Genomic DNA, 25,163 nt, shown 5'->3' with positions numbered 1-25,163 from the left:
AATACTTGCTTATCTTTGAAGTGACTTCAGAGCAATACAGAGCCTGCTAAGATGTGTAGTTTGCTCCTGGTTTTCATGATATCAATGATGGAATCATGTTTCTTTAAATAGCATGGTACATGTCAGAAAAGTGTGACAGGCCCCAAATTTAATAATCCTGAAGCTTTGAAGTAATACTTAGACCACCTCCTGTGCAAACCCTAGTGTCCCATATAAATGTCAGAGAGCTGTTGGTACAATATAACATAAGAACATAGGGAATCCGGGAGCACCTGGGTGGCTCAGTGGTTGAGCATTTATCTGCCTTGGGCTCAGGGCATGATCCTGAGGTCCTGGGATCAAGTCCCATATCAGGCTCCCTGCAGAGAGCCTGCTTCTCCCTCTGCCTGTGTCTCTGCCTCTGTGTGTGTGTGTCTCATGAATAAATAAATAAAATCTTTAAAAAAAAAAAGAACATAAGGAATCTGGGTGACCATCGTGCTGGTGGGCTGGCGTTGAATACCATGGCGGGAAGTTGTGTAATCCAAGAATTGAAAGCCCCACTGAGCCAATGCAAACACTAAAATAATTCATTTTTACAGCTTAAGGATATCCATTCTTTCCTTTGAGATTTTCCTCTTTCAGAATGAGAGAGAAAAGCAAACAAAGGCATTTCGAACTCGGTGGGTCTTTTTGTACTAAGGGCCCATTGTACAAACAGTGCTCCCCCGGATGCTGATTTATGTAGATGTTGACTACACAAGTATAAAACGGAGTCCCCAAACAGTATTTGTTTTTGGATGAATAATTCACTCGTTTTCCTTGCATGAGTTTTTCTTGTCTGAAGAACTGGCCTTTCAAATTAAATAAATATAATGTTTCAAAAGAATGTAGGCATGAATATTCATAAAGACCAAAACAGTGAACATAAAATAAAAAGCACTTTTATATGACATTTAAATTTTTTTTTCATGAGGCCCTTACTTGGTGGATTTTTTTTTTCTTTTGCTCTTTTGAGATGATATTCAAAGTGATTTTCCAGGACACTGTTTCTTCTATGTAGCCTACCAGTTATTGTGGTAATACTTGTTTTCAGATAATTTCATACAACAATATTCCCCTTTACATAAATAGAAATAAGGTAGTGCTTGCATATGGCACAGTCCATTAGCCGTAGGTTCAGCCTGCTAGGGTGTCAAGCCCTTGATAAAGTGTCTAAACAACTGGAGGAATGCCAGAAAAACAAAAAACAAAAAACAAAAAACAAAAAAAACCAAGCCCCCAAATAAAATAAGACTATGTACCCTGGAAAACATAGCTTCTTCAGACACATGAAGTATGGCAGGCTACTTTTAGGTGTTTCTACCTATGTGCCAGTGATTGAAAGGTTAAGAACATACATGCAATACTTGTGTTAGTTAGTATATGCTGGGAACACAAACAGTGAGGATCTGCTCTTCCCACTTCCTTCAGAGATGGAGGTAAGAGTAGAAGAACAGAAAGAAAAAGATAAACATGAATTATGGCTGCGGTTATGTCTGCCCAAACAACTGGTTTAGAAGGAGCCAGTGTATATGTTCGCTTTGATTGATGGGCTCTTTCAGAGTTGTCAGGATATCTTCTGTTAAGGGATCCCTGAGATTACGGAGAGAGGTGTGTCACTGTCTGTTTTATAAGCACTGGCTACCCCACACCATAACTGTTTATCTTTAAACATGACCACATACTAAATGCTGATTTAATGGCAATGCGCTGTATAATTTAAATCTGAGTGGTAATGAAAGTGAAGTGACTGTAATTGCAGCAGGAAAGGTTAAATCTATGATGCAGTCTTCCTGGCTGCTCCATATTCATTTGCCAGGGTGGAGGGACGGGAAGTTCTTCGCAGGAAGGGTGGGATTGTGCCTTTCTGGTCCACTTCAAGGGGAAGCCATTGAGAGATGAAAATGTTCTTGGGAGTCACTTGTGAAACTGTAAGGTTGGGAAGGAGAAGGCTGTTTATCACCTTTGGAAAAACATGACTTAAGAAAATCATCAAAGAGCACATTATTTCTCCTGATCATGTGAGTAGAGAAAATAAGTAGACATATTCTATTAAACATTATTTTGCCTGATTACTTCCAAATGAACTTGCTATCCTTTTTCTTTGCCTTTGATGAGAAAAAATTTTTTGTAAGAAACGGGACTCCTGTGTTGGAACAAGCTGTTTTGGGTAGGGCAGGTAGATTTTCAAGGTTCCTTTTATTTTGTTTTGTTTTTTAAACATTTTATTTATTTATTTGACATACAGAGAGTACAGACAGGGGGAGCAGCAGAGGGGGAAGAAGAAACAGGCTCCCCGCTGAGCAGGGAGCTGCATGTGGGGCTCCATCCCAGGACCCTGGGATTCTGACCTGAGCGGAAGGCAGATGCTCAACTGACCAAGCCACCCGGGCGCCTAAGGTTCTTTTTATTTTGAATAACATGAATACCCTGATGCACTGAGGGGCACTCACCTCACATTGCTTCATTAACCTGTAGGATATGCCAGAATAATATTTTCGTTTTTGTTTTTTGTTTTTTAGCTTTAGCAGAAGATTATGGCTTGTTTTTATGCTACCTTAGGGCTTTGGACAAAATATTCAACCCTTCGGCACCTTGATTTTCCCAATTGTAAAATAAGAAAAGACTTGCCATAAATCTTGTTTGTAATGGGTATTGAAATTGATAAAATGTAAATTTTAGGTCAGATGATGTTCTTTCTATATACTCAGAGATATTTCTGGCAACACACCCACTTTTTCTCCTTTCTTCTGTTGTTTCTAAAGACTTTATTATGCAATTTGGAGACTTTGAGAGGCCTGGACATTCTGGTAAGTGACTGTCTTAGAAACAATGCTTACCAATTATTTTGCCATGAGTTAACGTTTTGCTGGAGCTCTATAACAACTCCCAGGAGTCCCAAAGGAGGTCATTTCAGTAGCAGGTCACTTCTGATATTAATTATTATTGCATTAGTCAGGTTTCTCCTCTGAATGCTGAATAGCAAGCAACCCCTAGGTCCAAGTGGCTCATGGAGTAATATTTCCTATTCTACACTCAGCAGTCTGCTGGTTGGCTGAATTTGTCTGGTCTCTTAACCCTACAGGTCTGCTGTGTGTGTCTTTAGCTCAGACCTATTTGAAAGAGTTGTCTTTCTGGACCATGGCCTTCTCATTATGGAAGACCAAAACTCCAAGGAGGCTGGCAGAAATGTAAATTGAGGCCTTTTAAAGCCTCAGTTCTGAACTGGAATGCTGTCAGCCCATATTCCATTGCTCAAAGGAAGTCACATGGCCAAGTCCAAAGTCAATCAGCCAAGGATGTATACTCCACCTGCTGATTTCCATGGCAAGAGCTAGGAGAGAAGAAAGAATTATGGACATATTCCATATATTCCACTCCATCTGGTGCATTAGAAAACTGTGCTGAGGAATGTTAAAAAATGCTTCGTGTTCTCATTTTTATCTTGGCCAAGGAATCACTATCCAAACCAGTCTACAAAATATGAATTGATGCTCTGGGAAACGGGAATGTAGGGGGTAACACCATACTGTTTCTTCAGGCCCAAAGGGACACAACTTAAATGCTTTCACAATGCAGAAGGTAACCCACATTCAGACGCAGTAGTTTGCTAATCACTGGTGGAAAGTTTCTGGATTTTTAACTCTAAACATATCAGACTTGCAAACAGACTCTGCTGTCATCATGTGACTATGGGGTGGGGGGAAGGAGACAGAGGAAAATAAATGGGCGAGCTTGAGAGTTGATCTTCATTCCAAGCAATTCAAGTGTCTTAAGAACAGGATTTGTGTTTTCTCCATAATAGGTAATAAAATGCCTTGCATATTATACAGCAAAAATAAATACTGGGGGATACGTGCATATGAATGATGAGTGAAGAAAAGGAGATGGCACATACAGGTCGATGGATACCCCAAACCAAACAAAGAGCCAGAAGGAAGAAAAAAGGGAGGAAAGGGAGCCACATCAGTCACTACCTGCCACTAAGTACTGCTCAGGGCTCTGAACAGACAGAAGGCTGGGGAGACAATAAGCTGTCTTTGTTCCCTTAGGACCTCAGGTTTTTACATCCTACTATTTTTTTTTCAAGCGTTTTAAAATTTATGATCTACCTCCTACTTATTTTAAATGAAAAAAGGCACAGTGAGAGTCATTGTTTCACCTCTGATTCCTCAGTCTCCCTAAGTCTGAATAACATTTACCAAGAAGAATGGGAGGTACGCGGTGATTCATGATTTCATCAGTACTCTCCACAGCCCAGGCTTTCCATCAAAGAGCATAATATGTAGCCTTTCACTTCAAAGCATAACATTTAAAGAAACGTTTTCATGTTCTATACGAGGGAGTTGATGCTGGGGAAATCATCTTGGCTGAACGTGGCTATAGAGGAAATGTAACCTCTTTTATTATCAAGTCATCAAGGTTTTCCTCGCGTTTTATTCTGAATTATGGTCATAAAGGATGTTTTCGAATAGGAACATCAATTTCCAAAAACTTCTAAATATGTTTTTCGTTGTAAGAAAGATGAGGTTCTACTTGAACTTCTCAGATATTGAACAAGAGATACTGTTTGAGGACTCACGTGGACAATTCGCTTTTCTGCTGGGTCACCAGGGCTCCCCATCAGCACAGTGGTCACAGCAGAATGGCGCGGTGACCGCATAGAGGAAGACATGTGATGTGCTCCACGCTGTCCGTGATGGTTGAGCTGGTCCTTTTTGCTCATTTAGTAGAAATGACGTGGGAAATAAATGATTTTTTTAAACCTGGTATTTATTTTAAAATCAAATGGGTCTCTTCTTAAGACACTTGAAATTGCTTGGAATGAAGGTCAGCTCCCAGATGAAATCTAGTAACTGGGTCAAAGATGAGTAATTACTCGTCATCATTCACTGCCTTGTTGATGAACTCAGTGTCTGTTTAGCACTAGACTTTGAAGAGAACCCTGTGGCAGAAAGGAATATCCCATGGATCTATCTGATCAGAATATTGGAAATTCCCCACCATGATCACCACCTTATTGGGAGTGACTGACCATTGAACCCACTGATAGCCTTTTGGATCCAGGTGGACCCCACACATATCACCTGGGAACGGGATTACAGTAGAGCATCAAATCCATAAACACAGGGCAGGACCCTAGAGTGTGTATTTCTAACACACTCCCAGGTGAGGTGGGGTCCAGGTGTGAGGCCCACACTTGGCATAGCAGACATGTGAGCTCCACAAAGCAAAGGACGATTCAGGGTCCCTTTTGGTCCAGAAGATGCCAGGAAGTGCAGAGGAGGCCTGCGTCTCTGACACCCTCATGACTAGTCAGCCCGGACAAAGAATGAACTGGAGAGAAGGGGGAAAGATGACGCACACACCCAGGCAGCTGTCATCAGACACCTGCAGGCTAGCGATCGCAGGGCACATGGTTGGCAGTAGTAAGTGGGTTTAATTTTCATTACTTGCTCTAAAAAATGCTCCGCATCACTTGCCATCAGGGAAATACAAATCAAAACCACAATGAGATACCACCTCACACCAGTGAGAATGGGGAAAATTAACAAGGCAGGAAACCACAAATGTTGGAGAGGATGTGGAGAAAGGGGAACCCTCTTACACTGTTGGTGGGAATGTGAACTGGTGCAGCCACTCTGGAAAACTGTGTGGAGGCTCCTCAAAAAGTTAACAGTAGAGCTGCCCTGTGACCCAGCAATTGCACTAATGGGGATTTACCCCAAAGATACAGATGCAGTGAAACAAAGGGGCACCTGCACCTCAATGTTCACAGGAGCAGTGTCCACAACAGCCAAACTGTGGAAGGAGCTGAGATGTCCTTTGACAGATGAATAGATAAAGAAGATGTGCTCTCTATATACAATGGAATATTACTCAGCCATCAGAAAGGATGCACAACCTACCATTTACATCAACATGGATGTAGCTGGAGGGTATTATGCTGAGTGAAACAAGTCAATTGGAGAAGGACAATTATCATACTGTTTTACTCATATGTGGAATATAAAAAACTATGCAGAGGATCATAAGGGAAGGGAGGGAAAACTGAATGAGAAGTCATCAGAGAGGGAGACAAATCATGAGAGACTCTTAACTCTGGGAAACAAACTGAGGGTTATTGGAAGAGAGGTGGGCAGGGAGATGGGGTCACTGGGTGATGGGCTTGAAGGAGGGCCCGTGATGTTTTGAGCTCTGGGTGTTATATGCATCTGATGAATTACTGAGCCCCACATCTGAAACCAATGATGTACTAAATGTTGGCTAATTGAAATAAAAAGATAAAATGTTTTTTTTTTTTAATTTTTTTTTTATTTATTTATGATAGTCACAGAGAGAGAAAGGCAGAGACATAGGCAGAGGGAGAAGCAGACTCCATGCACCGAGAGCCCGATGTGGGATTCGATCCCGGGTCTCCAGGATCGCGCCCTGGGCCAAAGGCAGGCGCCAAACCGCTGCGCCACCCAGGGATCCCAGATAAAATGGTTTTAATTACTGACAGCATTTGTGGGTCTTTTAATGAAGAGTATGTAGCTGTGATACTCTGCTACTGCGTTACCTTTGTGACTGATCAGGGCTTGAGGTTAGCTGGAATGGAAAGGAGTGTCCTCTGGTGTGCCGTCACATGGCTGTGAGGATTAATGTGTGTCTGCAGAGCACCTTTGAGTTACACCCCAGGAAGCACACGCTTGTCATCAGTTGGCTGCCTTGGACTCCCCTGCCCTCAGCTTTCATGTGTCACTGCACCTGGAATGTTTTATTCCTTCCTTCTGCAAATATTCGTTGAGGTTGTTTATGGGACAGGTACTGTTCTCAGTTGTAGGGAACCATCGTCCATGCAGGGCCCTTGTCTCCATATTTATGTGGGGGAAGACAGAAGATAACGATTAGAAAAATATAAACATAACCATTCCAATTCCAAGAATGATACAAACAATTTAAAGCAAGGTGATTAGCTAGAGAATGAATGGGGTGATATTTTAGTTAGAGGGATCAGTGGATTCTCTCTGGAGAGGTGGTGTTTGAGTTTTAAACCCTAAATGGCAGGAAGAAGCCAGCCAACAAAAGACTCTTGGGGCAGAAGAACAGAAAGTGCAAAGGCCCTGAGGTTCAGGGACCAGGGAGAAGGCCAGTATGGAGGGACTGTGGATGTGGGTGATAGGAGTTGGTGAGATATGAGATTGGAGGTGTCAGCCAGATGAGAACTTATTGGCATGATGGAGACTTTGCATACTTGCCCAATGTTACAGAAAGCCAATGGCAGGATATACACAGATGGGGGGTTACATGCGTTTTTAATGTGCTAAAAGATCACTTTGGTTACCATGACATGTTAGCTAACAGCTGCATCATGTCCCATGATTATCATTCCTGTTTTGTGGGGAAAACATTTAAAATCTGATTTTGTAGCAACTTTGAGGTCTATAGTACAGTATTGTTATTCAGTCACTGTTGTGCTTTTGATCCCCAGAACTTCTTCCAGCTGCAAGTTTGTACCCACCATCCTAACCACTATTCTATTGTTTGTACAAGTTTGGGATTTTTAGCTTCTGCCTCTAAATGGTGTCATGTATAAGTCAATCATCAGTGTCTTTTTCTTTCAGACTTCTTTCATTTAGCATAATGCTTTCAAGGTCCATCTATCTTAATTGCAAAGGGCAGGATTTATGTTTTTCTCATGGTGTGTGAATAATATTCCATTGTGTAGGTGTGTGTGTATGTATGTACATTTATCTTTATCCATTCATCCATTGATGGACACTTAGGTTGTTTCTGGATCTTGGTATTGTGGATAGTGCTGCTATGAACTTGGGAGTTTTCAGTATCTGGTTTTCATTTCCTGTGGAGATATATATACCCAGAAGTGGTAACTGTATTATAATACGTAAAAGTATCTCATCAACATGTTGTATACTGTAAGCTCACACGTTATATATGAATTATATCTCAATTTTTATTTTTTTATTTTTTTTATTTTTATTTTTTATCTCAATTTTTAAAAGAATCACTTTAACCTCTGTGTGGAAAATTCATTCTAGGGAACAGTAGTGTAAGCAGAGAGGGCACTCAGGATGATGTTACAGGAATCCAAAGGTGATCGATTGATCATGTGACTTGGGCTAGAGTTGCAGCCACAGATGAAAAGGGATAGGTAGATTCAGCATGTCTTCTAAAGATCAAGAGCATGAGGAAGAGAAAACTATTAAGAATAGCTCCTGGGTATGGGGCCAGAGGTTCATTTGATGAGATGGGAAAGACTATGAGGACAAGGGTTGGAGGTTGGGGAAATAGATGAAATATGTGTGATGAGAATTGCACCCACATGCCTGAGGCCTGTTTTGATAATCCAGAGTCACTGTAATGCATTCCTGTAAATAATACTAATGACAGTTTGGCTCTCATGTTTGCATAATCCACTATGGTGCACAAGCATGAAATTCAGAATTAAATCCTAGAACTGAGCCAGTGGACTCAGCCTAGAGCCCCACATCAACTCTTGTGAGGCCTGGAGAAGCCAGAGCAAAAAGCGAATGGAAGCTGAGAAAGTTCCAGAAGCATCTGGAAGCATCCATGACATGAACTGTGCTGAATTATACCTGAGTCTGAGATCTAGACCCCCTTCTATGGGGCAGAGCCAGGCAGTCCTTCGCTTGGTTTGTTCTTGTGGGAAAGCCTGTTTTGAGCTGGGGAGATGTAGCTTCTTTACTGACACCTGAGCTTAAGTGTGATGGGATTTTGGTGGGATGGCATATATGGATCCACCAAAGTCCAATCATGCATGCATATATACCACACACACAGGAGTTACGTACATGTATGTGTGTGTATGTATACCAGTTTGTTTCTCTATATGTATGTATGCACACACATAGATAGATATAGGTACAGATGTGCAGGTACACACCCCTCCCCACTGGGGGGACCTGGGAAAGAAAGAGGGAAAAGGGAAAGAAGATAAACCTAAGAAAGAGGGTAATCATAGACATCCATAGAAACTGGACGTGCTCTGATGGCTTCACTAAACATCAGTGTGCTTTGAGGGTCCCCAATTAAAGAAGAGACTGTTTATACGGTAGTGAAATTTGTACTAGGAAATGTAACAGTGACTCAAAGCAATCCTCACAGAAAGTACAGTCAACGAACATGGTAAGAAAATGCTAATCTAAATAAAAGGGTAAGTATCATTTTGCACATCCACAAATCAGCAAAGGAAAAGAGAGAGAAACAAAGCAAGGAACAGATTCTGAACTAATGACAACACACTGCTGGTTACCAGAGAGGAGCAGGTGACAGGATGGGGGAAATAGTGATGGGAAGGAAGGAGTGCACCTGTCGTGATGAGCACCTGTTGATGTATGGGAAGTGTTGAATCAGTATATTTTACATCTGAAATTAATATTACACTGTATATTAACTATACTGGAATTTAAATAATAACTTAAAAAAAGTTAAAGTACATTTCTGGCTAAATATCTTTCTAGTTGTTTCTAGAAGAAAATGTAAATGCTTCTAATTAGTAAGTGGTATAGATGTTCTCAAAGCCAGCAATCCTTTGAGATGGAAGTTAACATTCAAAAAGAAATTTTTTATTCAAATGTAGAATTTACTTTCAGAATGCTCAATTAGATCCCTATATTCAAGAATTCTCTCTTTTCGTTTGGCAATTTTTACTATACTTTGGCATTTCTAGTTACATTCTAAAACAAGATGCAATGTTCAAAGAACTACAATTCATGCTTTTTCAAAAACGTATAATTCCTATGGTTTTTAGTAAAATCTCTCTCTTTGAAAATTAAACTACTACTTTAAACGCCGTGCTATTTTTTTATTTCTCAGAGATTTGTTGGAGAGAAAAATGATTTGAGGAGCTCAGCTTCTGATTATAAAATACTTACATTCACTGAGATGTTATTTCTCTTAACATTATTAGCATAAAACATAGAAAATATTTCTCTGATGGTGTATTCTCAACAGAATTGTGGCGATTTACATAAGTAATCCTGATCATCTTGCTGATTGTGCTTGCTTATGCATTCTCCTGGAGATTGGAATAGACAACAGAGCTTTTTGAGAGCTGGGGTACCACTGGGAAGGAAAAACTAGGGGCTTCATCTTTTCAGCTACTGTTGCCATGTCTGGGAACATTTTGCTTGCCATTGAACTCTGAAACACATGTGAATTATACTCTGAAAGTCCACAGACTGTACAGAGACCTGGGCTGTGAAAGACCACATTTATGTAGAGAGTCAGGTTAGGACCATTTCTGTGTCTATCCTACCCTTGCATGAGTGATACCTCATCTCTTCTCCACATTTGTGGAGATTTTCTGTTTAAAAAAGTTTAAAAACGATTTTTATAAAATATTTGTGATTCATAAACTGTAAATCGCTTGATGTTGTGGACGCTTATTCTTTATCTCTCAGGTGGGAACGGAGCATGAGATGTAAAGTGGATGGAAAATACTTGAGATCTAAATTCTGACCTACAGCATAATCTTTTAAAAAAAAAACTATTCTTTTTAGAGAGAGAGCATGAGAAAGAGCAGAGAGCACAAGTGGGGAGTGGGGAGAGGGGCAGAGGGAGAGGGAGAGGGAGAAGCAGACTCCCCACCAAGCAGGGAGTCTGACATGGGTCTCAGTTCCAGAACCTTGAGACCATGACCCGAGCCAAAGGCAGACACCCAACTGACTGACCCACTGAGGCGCCCCTGTAGCATAATCTTGATACTGTGATTTGATTTGTGCCCTCCAGAAGAGCAGAGTTGCTTAAAAGTGTAATAATGAGCAGAGACCTGAGTGCAGAGGGGGAAGCCAGGCAGGAGTCTGCGGGCAGAGCACCCAGGACAGACCACCTGGCAGGCCCCAGAAATGGCCATGAAGGCCAGATCATGGGGAAGAAGCGAGTGGGCGGAGTGGAGGGGAGGTGGCCCAGGAGGCTACTGGTAGGCCACTGCCAGGACCTGGGAGTGTACTGTGAATGAGCTGGGAGGCCAGCTGAAGAGCATTGGTGTAGAGATGATAAGGATTTGTATTTGAGGTGGGTCTGGAAAGAGGTGAGATTTCAAGAAGCCAAGAAGAGGAATGAGTATATTCTAAGGGTAGACAGTGACAGACCTGGTGGGGCGCCCCCTGCTCACAGGGATGCCCTGGGCTGGCTGGAGCAGAAGTGCTTCCAGAACAGCGTATGGGTGTGAGTGGAGAGGCCTGTCTGAGGAGAGTCTTGACCTCCAGGCTGTGCGATTTCCACTTTACTCTGTGATCATGAGGACCCTTCAAGAGAAGATTTCTGAGCACAGGGGTAGGCCAGAGGAAATGTTCATTCAAGAATGCAGCTAATTCAACCTGTGCATTCAGAATAACGAATCCAGCAGCTGTATGTTGGCTGGATTAGGGAAAGGAGAATGTTGGAGAAAGGGATATCCGTGAGAATATGACAGCAGTTGGATAAGGTACTCCTATCTTGCCATGAATGATCATTAGTATAAGGAAATGCTGAGTAATCTGGTGCATCCATTGCTATGGAATATTCTGTAATTGGTGAAAAGTAAATCATATATTCACATATATCTTGGAAAGATGCCCATGATGTGTAATTCAGTGATAAATAGCAAATTGCAGAGTAATGCATATAAAAGCATCTAATTTATCCATCAATAAAACCCATGTTATAGTGTGCATGTGTGCATGCAGGCACGAATGTACATATGTGTGTATGTATGAGCTCAGTGTCAGTCAGGACCACCTAAGCTGTGCTTGGGATCCCAGGGGTTTACCGCTACAAAGGATTTGGGCTCATTCAAATGAACACAGGTCCATGTGGGTCCTCTGAGGGAGTCTACCCCTCACTTGAGACCAAGACTGGAAGAAGCCCAGATGTCATGTTTCCATGATTGCCAGAGAGGGGAGGGGGCTTGGTAAGTTGTGCACTAATTTCCACCCAAAAGACACCTGTGACTCCTACCCACACTGCATTTGTCAAAGTGAGTCATATGGCCTCATCTGACTTAGAAGAAAATACTCAATGCATTGGTACTATGTTCCCAGAAGGAAGAAAGTTAGAAATATTTGGTAATGAGTCCTAATGATTACCAGAAGCATGGAGAATGGGGTGGAATGGGCAAAAACGAGGTCCCCTTATTGGGGGAATGGGGAGAAGAAGGAGTGAGAGAAAAGCATGGAAGCATGTTTCTTAACATGTGGAAGAGGAATGAGCCAGCCTAGTGGAAGTAAAAGGGGAGAGGAGTAGACAAACAGATGCGGTTCACTCGAATCCTAAAGTAAGAAGACATTGTTTTTGAGTGTGGACGTGAAGAATCGTCAAAGGTGAGGTGTAAACGTTTGCACCTGGGTTCTTGGGGATGAAGACATCATGGGTAGAATTGCCTTACCCTGCTGGGAAGAGTAGGGTTAAGAACATAAAAAAAGAAGCTCTTACTTTGTTTGAAAGTTATGGGGCAGATGTGCCTGGGTGGCTCTGTTGGTTGGGCGTCCAAATCTTTATTTCAGCTCAGGTCATGAGTCCAGGATTGTGAGATACAGCCCCACTTCAGGCTGTGCACTCAGCGGGGAGTCTGCTCCTCCTACCCCTCCCCCCACCCCCCACTCACGTGGGCTCTCTTTCACTGTCTCACTCTAAAATAGATAAAATCTTTAAAAAAAAAAAGTTATAGAGCTTGAGGTTCAAGTAGACCAGTGGGATGATGTGTATGTCTTATAAAAGACAAATGGCAGGCTAAGTTCAGAGAAACACTTCAAATGGTTTTATTGGGATGGGTGCCACTTCAGATATTGTACTAATCCAGGGTTCTGGGCAGGGTCTCAGTCATCAGATCAGTGGCTACTCTTTCTTCAGCCTCTGGACAGAGATACATATAAGGGGAATCTCAGTCATGGAAATGTCCCCATGGTAACATGGAAACCCAAATGCCTGCATTTGCCTTTTTGGAGATTTTAACCCACACATTCTTTAGAATGTGCCAAATCCATTTTGGTTTTACATATGGCCCTATTTGAAATTGCTTTGGAAAGAAGGCAAAAAATAAATAAATAAAGAGAGCCCTCTGGGAATAATAAGAAGTAAAGACTGTTCCCCCTGTGGGACTTGAAACCACACTTGACTTTCTTCTTTCCTTTCCAGCCTGCGGAGTGATCCCCAGGCTCCCTGAGCTGAGCTCCTGAAATGTTGCCACTAAAATTCAAAACTTGATTTAATACAACTTGCTTAATTGACCTTTAAAAATTTCATTTTGTTGTCTAAAAATGAACACTTAGCAGGAGTAACTGTATTTGGAAAACAGAATGTCTATTCTCCATTTGGTTACTGCAGATAAGCCTTCCACGTGCTGCCTTTTCAAAGCTCAAATTGTCGTGGAAGTGTATAGTAATTGAAGTAATGTGAGAGTTTTAAAGCTGTCCAAAATTAAGCTGTTGAAAAGTTATGATAATTTCAAAGAACTGCTACAGGTTTTTGCATTAGAAGAAAAATACGTAGTTGTAAGAGAGAGGCTCTTTTTTGTAATTGTAGGTTCTTATACCTGAAAATATTTGTTTAATACTTCGTGTCAGATATAGGATTTTGCATTAATGCTGTGCATAGAAATAAATGTCTTAATTGAAAATATTTGGTGGATATTAGAGATTCCAAAGTCAATTTAACTTTCTCAATAAGCCATGACTGTGCAATGATTGTTTATCTCATTCACATTCCTAAAAGAAACTTTTTCTCTGGTTTAGTGGCTGCCAGCCAAGGTGATCTTACCCCCTGGGAAATATTTGACAAAGTTGGTAGACATTTTCAGCAGTTGTCACAACTTTGAAAAGGGGAATGTCAATGGTGTCTACTGGGTGAAGGCCAAGAATGTTTCTACACATCCTCCACTGCACAGGACAGTGCCCATCGCAAAGAAGTATCTAGCCCCAAATGTCAGTAGTGTTGAGGTTGAGAAACCCTGCTTCTCAGTGAAATATCTGTTTTAGCTCATAGTGTGTCTGTATTTAGTATAACTTTTCTCTGATAATTTTGCTAAATATTCATTGTTGTATGTTATTATTTACCATAACTCACGCTATAAATATAAACTGAAAGTGAAATATGTAGAAATGAAGGAAAGATGAGCCTATCTTTGAAACATTAGCAATTTTGTAATGATGATTACATTTTGTAATGATTAAAACTTGGTCCTACCTACTGAAAGAACTCAATATCTGAGCCAAGATGTTGAGTGCTTTCCATGATTGTCTTGGCAGGAAGGAAGAGAGCTTGCTGTCTTTCCATGTCAGACTTGTAGACGTGGTTCGTGGGCACTTGTGTCTTCTGTTAGACCTTAGCTTCATGAAATTTCTGTCAAGGGAGAGAAATACTGCAAACTCTTTACCAAGAACACATGGAAGAGTTAAACCTGTGGGATCTAATTTGGGCTTTGATAGTGACTACTTGGGAAATACTGGCCAAGTTCCCCATTTCTCTGGATCGGTGATATGCCATGCAGACCTCCGTGTCTGTACAGGTGGGGGAACCAGAATGAGTCTGGTGCCCTCCTGGGCCTCGTTCTCTTCAGATCTTCTGGGAGCAGAGCCTTTTGCCCATGTCCTCATGAACATATATCCCAACTCACTGCAGAAGAACTGGCTCAGTGTCTCCACATCCTTCCAGCCGTGCTGGGATTTGGGGTTCTTTTCAGTAGCACAGATCACTCTGAATTTGGGACAAGCTCTTCTCCCCTTAGCTTCACTTCTGTTCTTGGGTGAAGAGCTGTGAGGCAGGGTACACCAGATGCCGCTCTTCTGTTTCCCTGACCTCGGCTCTTTTTCCCACTTGATTTCTCACTCTATCTTCCTGCTTCATGTTCTTCTGTCTCTACTTCTTTTGTAATGAAAACGGTCTGTTTTATTACCTACTAAACCACTTTCCATTCCATTCCAAATCTTTCTCTGAGCTTTCATGTTTTTTTTTTATTGAGGTGACATTCACATAACATACATTAGCCATTTTAGAAGGAAGAATTGGGTGTCATTTAGTACATTTGCAGTGTTGTGCAACGAACACCTGCATCCGGTTCCAGAATGTTTGTCATCACCTGAAGGAGAACGCTGCCCCTACTGAGTAGTTACTTCCCACTTCTCATACAGCCCCTGCCAACCTCTAATTTGCTTTCTCTCTCTGTAGATTTACTTATTCTAGATAGCTCACAGAGATGGCACCCTATGATATGGGGTCTTTTGCTCTAGCTGCATTCACTTGGCATAATGTTTTAGAGGTTCCTCTGTGTTAAAGCAGGCATCAGTACTTCATTATTCTGGCTGGCCAGTAGTGCACTAGCGGGGTGGCCACAGGCTGTCTATCCATTCCTCCACTGGCGGACATTCGTGTAGTTTCCACCTTTTGCCAATGGAGAGTAGTGCTATTAGGAGCATGTGTATGCATGTATTGAAGTTACCTGTTTTCACTATGTGAGGACATATTTTGACCCATACGGCTGGGTCATATGGTAGTTGTGAGTTTCACTTTTTGAGAAACTGGCAAACTATATAATTTTGTAACAGCCAAACCATCAGCTAAGCTGTTTGATTTTTGTTCGTTACATGGCCACACTATTTCTACTTTGCCCAGCTGTACCCCCCCCAACCCCACCCCCCACACCCTCCGGCAACACCTGTCCATCCTCCACAAGTCTCCGAGTCTCTGGAAACAGTGTGAGACGTCACTCAGGAATCCATGCGTGCTAAAGCACGGACACTGAACCCGGGGAGTTTAGAACCAGCTCTGCCTCCAGATCCAGAAAGCGCTAATGTCTGCAATGGTCTGGGTATCAAAACTGGCCATCCCCAAATTTTGAACAAGGACAGTTTTTCTCCCTCCCAATAGTTAGTCCTTCCTTGTAATCCACTGGGTTTGTTTGAACGTGCCGTCCTGTTTTATCATAGTCCAGTAAGTGGGTGCCATTTAGGTGTTTTGTGCAGCGTTTCCTGGGAAGGAGAGGGGATGCCCTGGGGAATGGGGACTCTCTGTGACTCTCCGTGTTCTTCTCCCATAGGTGTCGTTCTTCCTCTTCATCATCTTCGTGGTGTACACCATGCTGCCCTTCAACATGCGAGATGCCATCATCGCCAGCGTGCTCACCTCCGCCTCCCACACCATCGTGCTGAGCGTCTGCCTGTCCGCGACGCCGGGGGCCAAGGAGCACCTGGTCTGGCAGGTGGGTGCACCTCGCCTCCCGCCCGGGCTGCTGGAGGTGCCGTGTGCTGGCTCAGGGCGTGACTGTCGGTACCTGGCGGGTGCCGGAGTTCTGCTCGCCCGTGTGGACTGGAGCGTTTCTGCTGGGTGGCCAGCCACAGCCCGCCTCCATCCGTGGAATCAACGCTTAGCAATCAGCGTTGGGAGAAATTAGAAACGGTGGTTCCATTTTGCTGATTGCTGAATGGTAGTATGATTGTGAGGCCTACAAGCTGTTCTTACTGTGCATTAGAATTTAGCACTCTTATTTTTAGAGTGAAAATAGCTTGCACAATTAAACTCCTAATTCTCCTCCGCCTCTCTCCACCTTGATATCCAAAACCCCTTCTTTATGGAGCAGAAAAGATTTCTCCATTTCTTAATCTCCTGTCAGGTCCATGGCATTAAAAAGGTCTTCTGAAATGCTTCGACAGAAAATTTAGCTTTACTAATAAATGACATTTCAAAGAAGCCATTGTACTTAATTAGCTAAAAGCATTTAAAAAGTGATTTGATATCCTGCTACGTACATCCATAAACATGAGGGTCAGTGACTTGGAGTTACTCCTAAGTTTCTTTTTATTACCTGGAACAGGTATGTTTGATTTCGCTCTGTTAGAATTAGATGTAAGAAATGCAGCCATGGTGTAAAATGCAGGGGGCACTGACGGAATTGATTAGGAACAACACTGCCATTGAAAAGGGGATTTTAGATGTGGGTCACATGAGCCCTGTGAGGTCGGAGAAAGTGGTTTGTCATTCAGTTGATGGAATGTTTTATTTGGGAACTTGAAAGGGAACTGGAGGCTTATCCTTGGGTGTCTAGTAATCCCTCTGAATTGGAAAGCTTTCTGTGGATCCCTTTTCTCAAGACTCCTCTTCTAGAGCTCATAACAGAGGAGCGCTCAGAGTGGCCCGAAAGACCTGCATTTCTGAGACATCCTTTGTTGGCACCGAGCAAGCATAAGAGCACTGGCCCCGATTCTGCACAGTGGGCTGCAGGGTCACACGGGCTGGCTCCGATGTGGAGGAAAGTGAGTCCTTGTGGCTGAGCCCAGGAGCCTGCAGCCCCCAAGACGCAGGTGGAGACCAGTCAGTAACTAATCAAACGAAAGCAGGAAGGTGGTGTTTTCTGAAAAGAAGAAACAATCCAGCTGTGCCTGGGAAGAGGTGGGGAACATGTTCCTTTTTATAGGAGCTCTGCCCCAGCTTGGCTTCCCTCTGCTGCATTGCAGAGCTTCCCTTGAAGATATTTATGGGACATTTCTCCTTTCTCCCGTAAATTCACTTTTCCACTCTTACCATAATGGGGCCTGGGTGGTGCGTGTGTTTTTGCAGGAGGAAGGAGTATGTATAATCTGCTCCCCCCAGCTGACAGTGTGAAAATCACTGCAGGAAAGTCCTTATCACCCAGGCATCAGGGCGCTTGAGCACATTTTCAGGACTCCCAACACCATGGTTTTAGGTTCCCCTAGAGCACATCCCTTGAACGTGTCGTACCTTTGCCCCTTCATGAATACAGTGCCTGCAGGACAGGTGTAATAGAAAAAGCTATCTGGGAAATAAGGTTTAAGATACATGCCTGTAAGGATTAAATAGGGTTAAAAAAAAAGAAAAAGGGGAAAAAATAAGTGCTTTGTAAAGACTCTGGTGTATTCTAGGTCATTACATACTGTAGTGATTTTGGTCTTTTTTTTTTTTTGAAGCATTTTTATTTTCTTCCATTAGTTAAAAAAAATGGGAAAGAATGTAATCTTATTTAATTACTCAATTTTCAAAACACACAAAGAAAAACAATTCTTTTTTTTTTTAAGATTTTATCTACTCATTCATAAGAAACAGAGAGAGAGAGAGTGAGAGCGAGAGAGAGAGAGAGAGAGAGAGAGAGGCAGACACACAGGCAAAGGGAGAAGCAGGCTCCATGCAGGAGCACCATGTGGTACTTGATCCCAGGTCTCCAGGATCAGGCGCTGGGCTGAAGGCAGCGCTAAACCACTGAGCCACCCGGGCTGCCCAGAAAAACAATTCTTATCAGTGGGCAGCAAGAGATGGGAAACTTCTGTAATAGCAGAAAGAAGAAAAGCTTTTCCTTCCCAATGATTTCATAGGAGAATAACATTGAAAGGAGCAGAAGCACAGAATGGTAGGTTTCCTTTCTTCAGAAGTAAGTTCACAATGATTCCAAGAACCAGGAGATACTGATAGATTTAAAATGGAAGGTCCATTGGTAAATGTCAGGGTAATGAGGTAAAAGAGCTCTAGGTACCTTTGACCACTGTAGGCTATAGGGCATCAAACCTGTAAATAGCTCTGGTTTGTGATGTGATGTGCACTGAGTTCTGTTTACCTTATCTTACCTTATCTTATCTGATCTCAATCTCATAACCCTGAGATCATGACCTGAGCCAAAATCAAGAGTCCAAACTGACTGAGCCATCCAGGACCCCCATTGAGTTCTGAATATGAACCATGTGCATACATTAGAATGCTACAGATTGGGTGGTTATATTCCTGCAGTTTAATTGTTTAAAGCAAAATTATTTAAAATAAAGGATGTCGGTTTCATATGAAGAGGGTTGCCTGTGGGTGATGATCAATATCACCCTGCCTTCCAAGTCATACATTTTTGTTTAGCATGGATCCATATTAAGAATTTTTGTTTCATTTTATTTTTTGAACATTGGCAATCTGTCGATAGCATATAACGCTTCTCTATTAACCAAGGTGTTGATGTCATAGAAAACCCTATTCCCTTCTCTGTTGATTAACAGAGTTCATTGTTCTCAGGAAATTTATTTTCCCAGCATTTAACTCGAAGTAGAGTTCAGTCTCAGGTATGCTATATCACCTAGCTGAGGAAATTTAGTTAATAACTGAAAATCATGAATGATAATTTTTAATGCATTTAAACATAAAGTATAATCCATAACCCATTTTTTGACTTTTATTTGGAAGCAATCACAGACCTATCAGTAAGTTTCCAAACCTAGTACAGAGCTTTTTTTTTTTTTTTTCCCCCTAGGGGTTATGCATCCTTGTCCAGCATCACAGAAGTGATGGCATGTTCTCATCACGTTTGGTCATGGTCTCATGATTTATGCTGGTCATTAGTGTGATGGCATGGGCGACCAGGCTGTTGCACTTTGGATTTACTCTTTGTAATTAAGACATTTGGTGGAGAGGTACTTTGACACCAGGCAAATATCCTGTTTTATTTCCTTGTTGATGTCCACACCATCTTGCATTTCCCTGTTCTGTACAATGGATTAGAAGCTGTGACCATCATTGTTTGTTTTGACACCTAATACAGGCTCAGATGTGGCCAATGAGCACCCCTTCAAGCTAGCTGCTACACCGTTTTTGGTGTGTCCCCCTCTCTCTTGGAGAACTTGCTTGCTCTCTGCCAAAACAAGATGTTCCAGGCTCATTTCATGTCTGCCTGCCCTGGCCCTAAAATCCATCATCTCTCTAAGGAGCCCTGGTTCTTTTTAGTGAAGAATGGCGCTTAGAAACAGGGTCTGGGCTGTAGGTCTTTTCATTCCCACTGGGTTGTCATTACTCCAAGGCAAGGCGCACACACATCTACACCTACATCTACTTTTATATATCCTTATGATTTCACGCTGGTATTTCCAACCCGCCATGGGTTCCATGCCAGTTCCTCCCCGCTGCCTTTCCATTTTGACTTCAGGGCCAATAGTGAAAACAGTTTAGTTCCCATGATCCTTGATGTATTTACTTACTTGATCCATCCCAGGATATAACCAGTCTCCTATTTCAGTTCCCACCCCTACCACCACAAAGGTGCCTTCTCACTTGGCCCAAATTCCCTTCCCATTACACATGCCCTCCTTCCCTGGACCAGGGTCTGACACTCCATCCATGTGGGGGTGTCCCCTCCCCCAGCTGGGGCTCTGTCCTCTGTGTAGACATTCTTGGGTCCCAGCCCAGCTGTATCACTGTGGGCGAAGCCAGCCTCCCTGGCTCCCTGTAGGTGCAGATGGTCCTTGCTCTGCCTGATGGCTGTGGACCGAGTTATTCAGGAGAGAAGGAAGGGGTGCCTTGGTGACTCAGTCAGTTGAGTGTCTGACCCTCAATTTCAGCTCAGGTGGTGATCTCCAGGTCATGAGATTGAGCCCTGCATTGGGCTCTAAACTCAATGGGGAGTCTGTTAGAGATTCTCTCTCCCTCTCACTCTGCTACTCACACAAGCCTTCTCTCTCTCTCTCTCTCCCCTTCTAAAAAATAATATAATATAAAAATAAATAAATAAATAAATTTAAAACGTTCCATTCAGGGGAGAAGGAAAAGAACAAAAAGGGCAGGAGGAGATGATGGTGTAGGGAAATGGAAGAGAAGGAGCACGTTTTGAACAGTTTCCTTGTGGAAGAGGAGGAGATTCTTTCCAATGCTCTCTGTGATCCCCGTTTGTCCTAGCCTCTCAACTTTTCTTGCAAGTCCTTCATCTTTATTTTCCTAACTGGGTTTCAGAGGACAGTTTCTGGAATCTGGGATGATCCTTAAATATTAGGAAACATAAAGAAGATAAGTTTCACATGGTCTGTGTAAGAAGAATGTATTATTATTTTTAAATTAATTTATATATTTTAGAGAGGTGGGGGAAGGGCAGAGGAAGAGAGAGAGAGAGAATCTCAAGCAGATGCCCTACCGAGTGTGGAGCCCAACACGGAGCTCGATCCCACGACCCTGAGCTCATGACCTGAGCCAAAATCAAGAGTCGGGTGCTTAACCAACTGAGCTATCCAGATGTCCCAAGAAGTATATTATTTATCTATCATAGATTTCATGTGAGCACCACAAGTCCTTAGCAGTTCATGGTTAACTAGAAAATAAGTTCCCATGTATCAGTAGGATACTTTTGACCACAAGTGCAGCAGGGAGTCTTTTGTTTATGGCTGGATCAGGCAAAGGGGAGCCCCAGGTTAGGAAGACCGCCCGAAGCCTCCATACTCGTGCTGTGGTGCTGCCTCCCACTTGAACTCGGGGGTAAGGGTGGCAGGTGCACAGCCCTTAGGATTGGAAGGCTGGGCAGGAACCTTGCCTCCCAGATGGGGAAGCAGGTCCATTGCTCGGGAGCCATGGTCCAGCCTGCAGCCTGTACATCTTAGATGCACCTGTTGTCTGTTCTGTGTTTGCCAGGTCTTCGTCCCTGCAGGCAGGGTACTGAACCACCCTCAAGGAACTACTGAATAGTCCTGTTTAGGTATCATGATTACCTTTTCTTTCTTACTCTTTTTTACTTAATTTTCTTATATTTTAATTTCCTTCATATTCATACCACATTCTGGATTTTCATTTCATGTATCTTTTATTTTCCCATGAGACAAGGAAGAATTTTAATATAGATTTACTTACACAAGCCAGTTATATAGGAATCCATATTTATTAAAAGAGATAAGGAGTACTTATTGATTTTCTAACAGGATTACTCATACTTCTGATAAATGTTATAGGATTCTTATATGCAGTGGATACTTGGGTATATTTATGATACAACTTGAAAAAAACCTTAGTTTGGACCTAAAATAGAAAACATAATCTCTCATCTATGGCAAGAGTATAACCAGTAGTAATGCAGCTTTGTTATATAACCAGTTCCTCTTCAGCATAATTCAGGAACTGTATATTGGAGTCTGGAATTAAGTTGCATTTAGGATCTAATCTGAGAAGCTTAAAAGGAAAACAGCAGGTTACCAGCTGCCTGGTCTCTGGCTCTGGAAGAGACTAATTGTTGGGAATTTGAATCTCTCTTGCTACTGTGTTGTCTTTGGAGAAGTGCAGGATGTTGATATTTTCCACAAAAGGGAAGAAAGGGGACTGTACTACTGTTCATTTCATGTAACATCTAGCTATCAATCGAGTATGATCCATATTTTATTTTAGCAAGCTATCACTTACAGGTTTAACATTATAATTTGGAAGGAGTCAGGGTAAGCATGGAAGAGAGGTAACAATAGGGAGGTGTCTGATGTGACTAAATTCTGAAGCAGATCTCAAGGCACTCCACATTCCTGCAGAAGGCACTCCCTTCCTTCCTTGTCCTTCCCCCAGCCCCACAGAAGTCTCTGCCTCTCCTTTAAATGGCAGGAGCTTTGCACCATCATCTCACCAGAGAGAGTTTGGTGGAGTGAGTGAACAACAACAGCACAATTCATGCTTTCCTTCAGGACATCCCATCACTTTAAAAATGCTCTGGCACTTTCTAGAATGAAACTGCAAGAATGCGTGACAGAGAACTTTCCCGTTGATAATCATTTTACCATGATGACGGACTCAGACCTAGGTTTACTTTTCAACATTTGTGAGGCTGTTTTGTGGAGGGGTGGAAGGAACAGAGCTAAAGGGAAGCCCTATTAGACCATGAGTTGGAGATTTGATCAAAGGAGCATGAAAAAAGGATTTATTGAAAAATGAACAATGCTAGTTGGTCACCCTTCAGTGGCCTCTATCCTCTTCTGGATTCTATAGTCAGAGCTTTGTGCACTCTGTTCATTCAAAGCACTGGATTCATATCAAATGCAATACATTACAGATTGATTGCAGGTTGGCTGAGTAGTGAACTCGCTGACTGATATCTTGACGGGTGATTTTCCTCACATGTTCACCAACACCCAGGTACCCATGTTCCATTTTATGCCAAGATCCAAGGCTCTGTCCATTCCAAGTGTTTACTGTAGAGGATAATTTGTGAAAGACACTGATTTTAATCCCTTATGTATCCATCTGTTAATTGCTCTTTAAAACCCTCAGAAGACAATAAGAAAATCAGCACCCCTATGGTGAGTCACACAGGACTCCTTCCTTGTACTTGCAAGACGAATGATAAATCTGCTGAGTTGTACAAACTTGAAAGAAAAATATATCGACAGCTTGGCTTGAGCAAGAATTTCTCCATGATTCTAAGAGATCTCTTTGAAGAGTAGGGAGAAACCCAATGATTTGGTGTAGCATAGAGTGGATGTATGCATGGTCACTGAGAGATGCTGCAAGGAGAGCTAGGCCTAGAGATGTTCCTAGTTATCTGTAGTGCAGGAACAGTGATAATAGCTTCCTACTAGGGCAGCAGATGTGATTAAATGAGATAACAAATGAAAAGGACTTACCTGGCCCAGGTGCGTGGTTAGTACTTAGAAACATTAGGTAGTAGTAATAATGATGGCATGGTAATGTACCTACAATACTTTCATGATGTTTGTGGAGAGCACCAGACTGGTCAGGCTGGGAGCAGAGGGAGGAGACATACTTTCTGTCTGTTTTTACAACAATAATCACAGCATGCCTTCTGTGAGAATAATGGGCATCATTTTTTGCCTTGCCTAGGAGGTGTGAGATCTTGCTCACCAGATGCTGGGTTTATCATTTTTGGAATCCTTCTCAAGCAGCTCCAGAGTGTCTTGACGTGGCAGAGAGTGTGGGATGCTGGACAGAGCTAGCACTTTGGCCTCAGATGGACTCTGAGTTAGGATCTCTTACTCCCACTTTATAGCTGTGTGCGGTGGACATGGAGGTGGACCAACCAGATAACCCTCAAGGGAAGACTTATAGTCCAGCTTTTGGGAGTGTTGTTGGCAGCTGACTTTCAGCCCTTAGACTCTTTAAAGCTGTTTCTGCTGCATAGAGCAGCCAGCTCAAGGTTATGTCTTTTCAAGGGTGGCCTACACCCATGACTGATAGAGGTGGGTGTGTAGATTGTATTCAATCTGGACCCCTGCAGGGCAACTCCGATGGCCCATATCAACCCTGGAGTTTCTGTGGGTTTTTTCCTAAAGTTGTCAGATCTGTATCACAGCTCAATTTCTGTCTCTGCTTAGTCTAGCGTCCTTCCCTCCCCGCAGGCATTGACCTGAAGGGCATTTCCTAGTAAACACTGAACTCTGTCTCAGAATGTGCTTCCTGGAGGGCCAGTATGCAACATTGCATGAACTTGACTAATTCTTTAGTTTACTCAGTTTTCTCAGCTGTAAAATGGGAGCAGTAACACTGACTTCCCTCGATAGTTGCTGGCCTTGGTGCTGATTCAGTCAACTAGTGTGTCTGAAGAACCAGTTATTAAGTGGGGCTGGTACATAACACTTAATGAATAGTGGACAAGAAGAGCAGCCGTAATGCATTTTGCTAAGTTTATATGACTTTTATAGAACCTGAGAATAAGGGAACATGAAAATATTTGGGGGGGACTATGTTAATTATCAAAGCCCCAAATGATCTATGGAGTTGTGTAGGGCAAGAGTTGGATCGTACATGTGCCAAACCCTCTGGGCACAGGCCTGGCCTGATTGGCCATCCTGCAGTGTGCCCACCCAGACTCAAGGCGGTGAGCTTCATCTTGGTGAGGTACTAGAAGCCCACCCTCCACTAGTGAGTGAAATTTGGAACTTTTGCTAATGCCTGAGGATCTGAGCTCCTGTGGGTTGATGGAATGCCTGGTTTTGGAAACCCTTGAGGGTTTGTACCTCATCCTTTACCAAGAAGAGGCATTTACAGGATCACTCCAGCAGGATATCTTGGACTTCTGTGCTGTCCTTTCTCTGAAGTGTCTTGTTCTCTGGAGAAGCCTGTTCTTGTTCCCCAGCCAACCTTGGGGGTTGCACTTTACCCCACTCAGACCAGCCACATGGTATGGGGGTGGATCTGGCCATAACATGTGTCAGTTTTGTGGTCAGAGGGACATGTACCTGTACAGTTCTGCCTCTTCGTGTCACTTGTACCACCCCCAGCTGAGATACTCTGTTGGTTTCCTAGGGCAGCTATAACAAATTACCACAAACATAGATGCTAAAAACAACAGTTCTTCCTTTCCTTTCCTTTCCTTTCCTTTCCTTTCCTTTCCTTTCCTTTCCTTTCCTTTCCTTTCCTTTCCTTTCCTTTCCTTTCCTTTCCTTTCCTTTCTTCTTTCCTTTCCTTCC

At 42.6% G+C, this 25,163-nt stretch overlaps 1 protein-coding gene across 1 annotated transcript in view; it reads left to right on the top strand.

Moving 5' to 3' along the window:
- The window catches only part of ADCY2 (adenylate cyclase 2), a 387,968-nt gene that overhangs the window by 93,417 nt on the left and 269,388 nt on the right, over positions 1-25,163 (top strand). The window contains exon 3 of the mRNA XM_025451236.2: positions 16,058-16,219. Within this exon, the coding sequence (XP_025307021.1) occupies positions 16,058-16,219 (162 nt within the window). The remainder of the gene's footprint in view (positions 1-16,057; positions 16,220-25,163) is intronic.

Source organism: Canis lupus, chromosome 34, assembly GCF_003254725.2.
Source record: "Canis lupus dingo isolate Sandy chromosome 34, ASM325472v2, whole genome shotgun sequence".
Taxonomy (NCBI): domain Eukaryota; kingdom Metazoa; phylum Chordata; class Mammalia; order Carnivora; family Canidae; genus Canis; species Canis lupus.
Note: the sequence above shows the minus strand (reverse complement) of the source record. Positions and strands in the feature narration are given on the sequence as shown.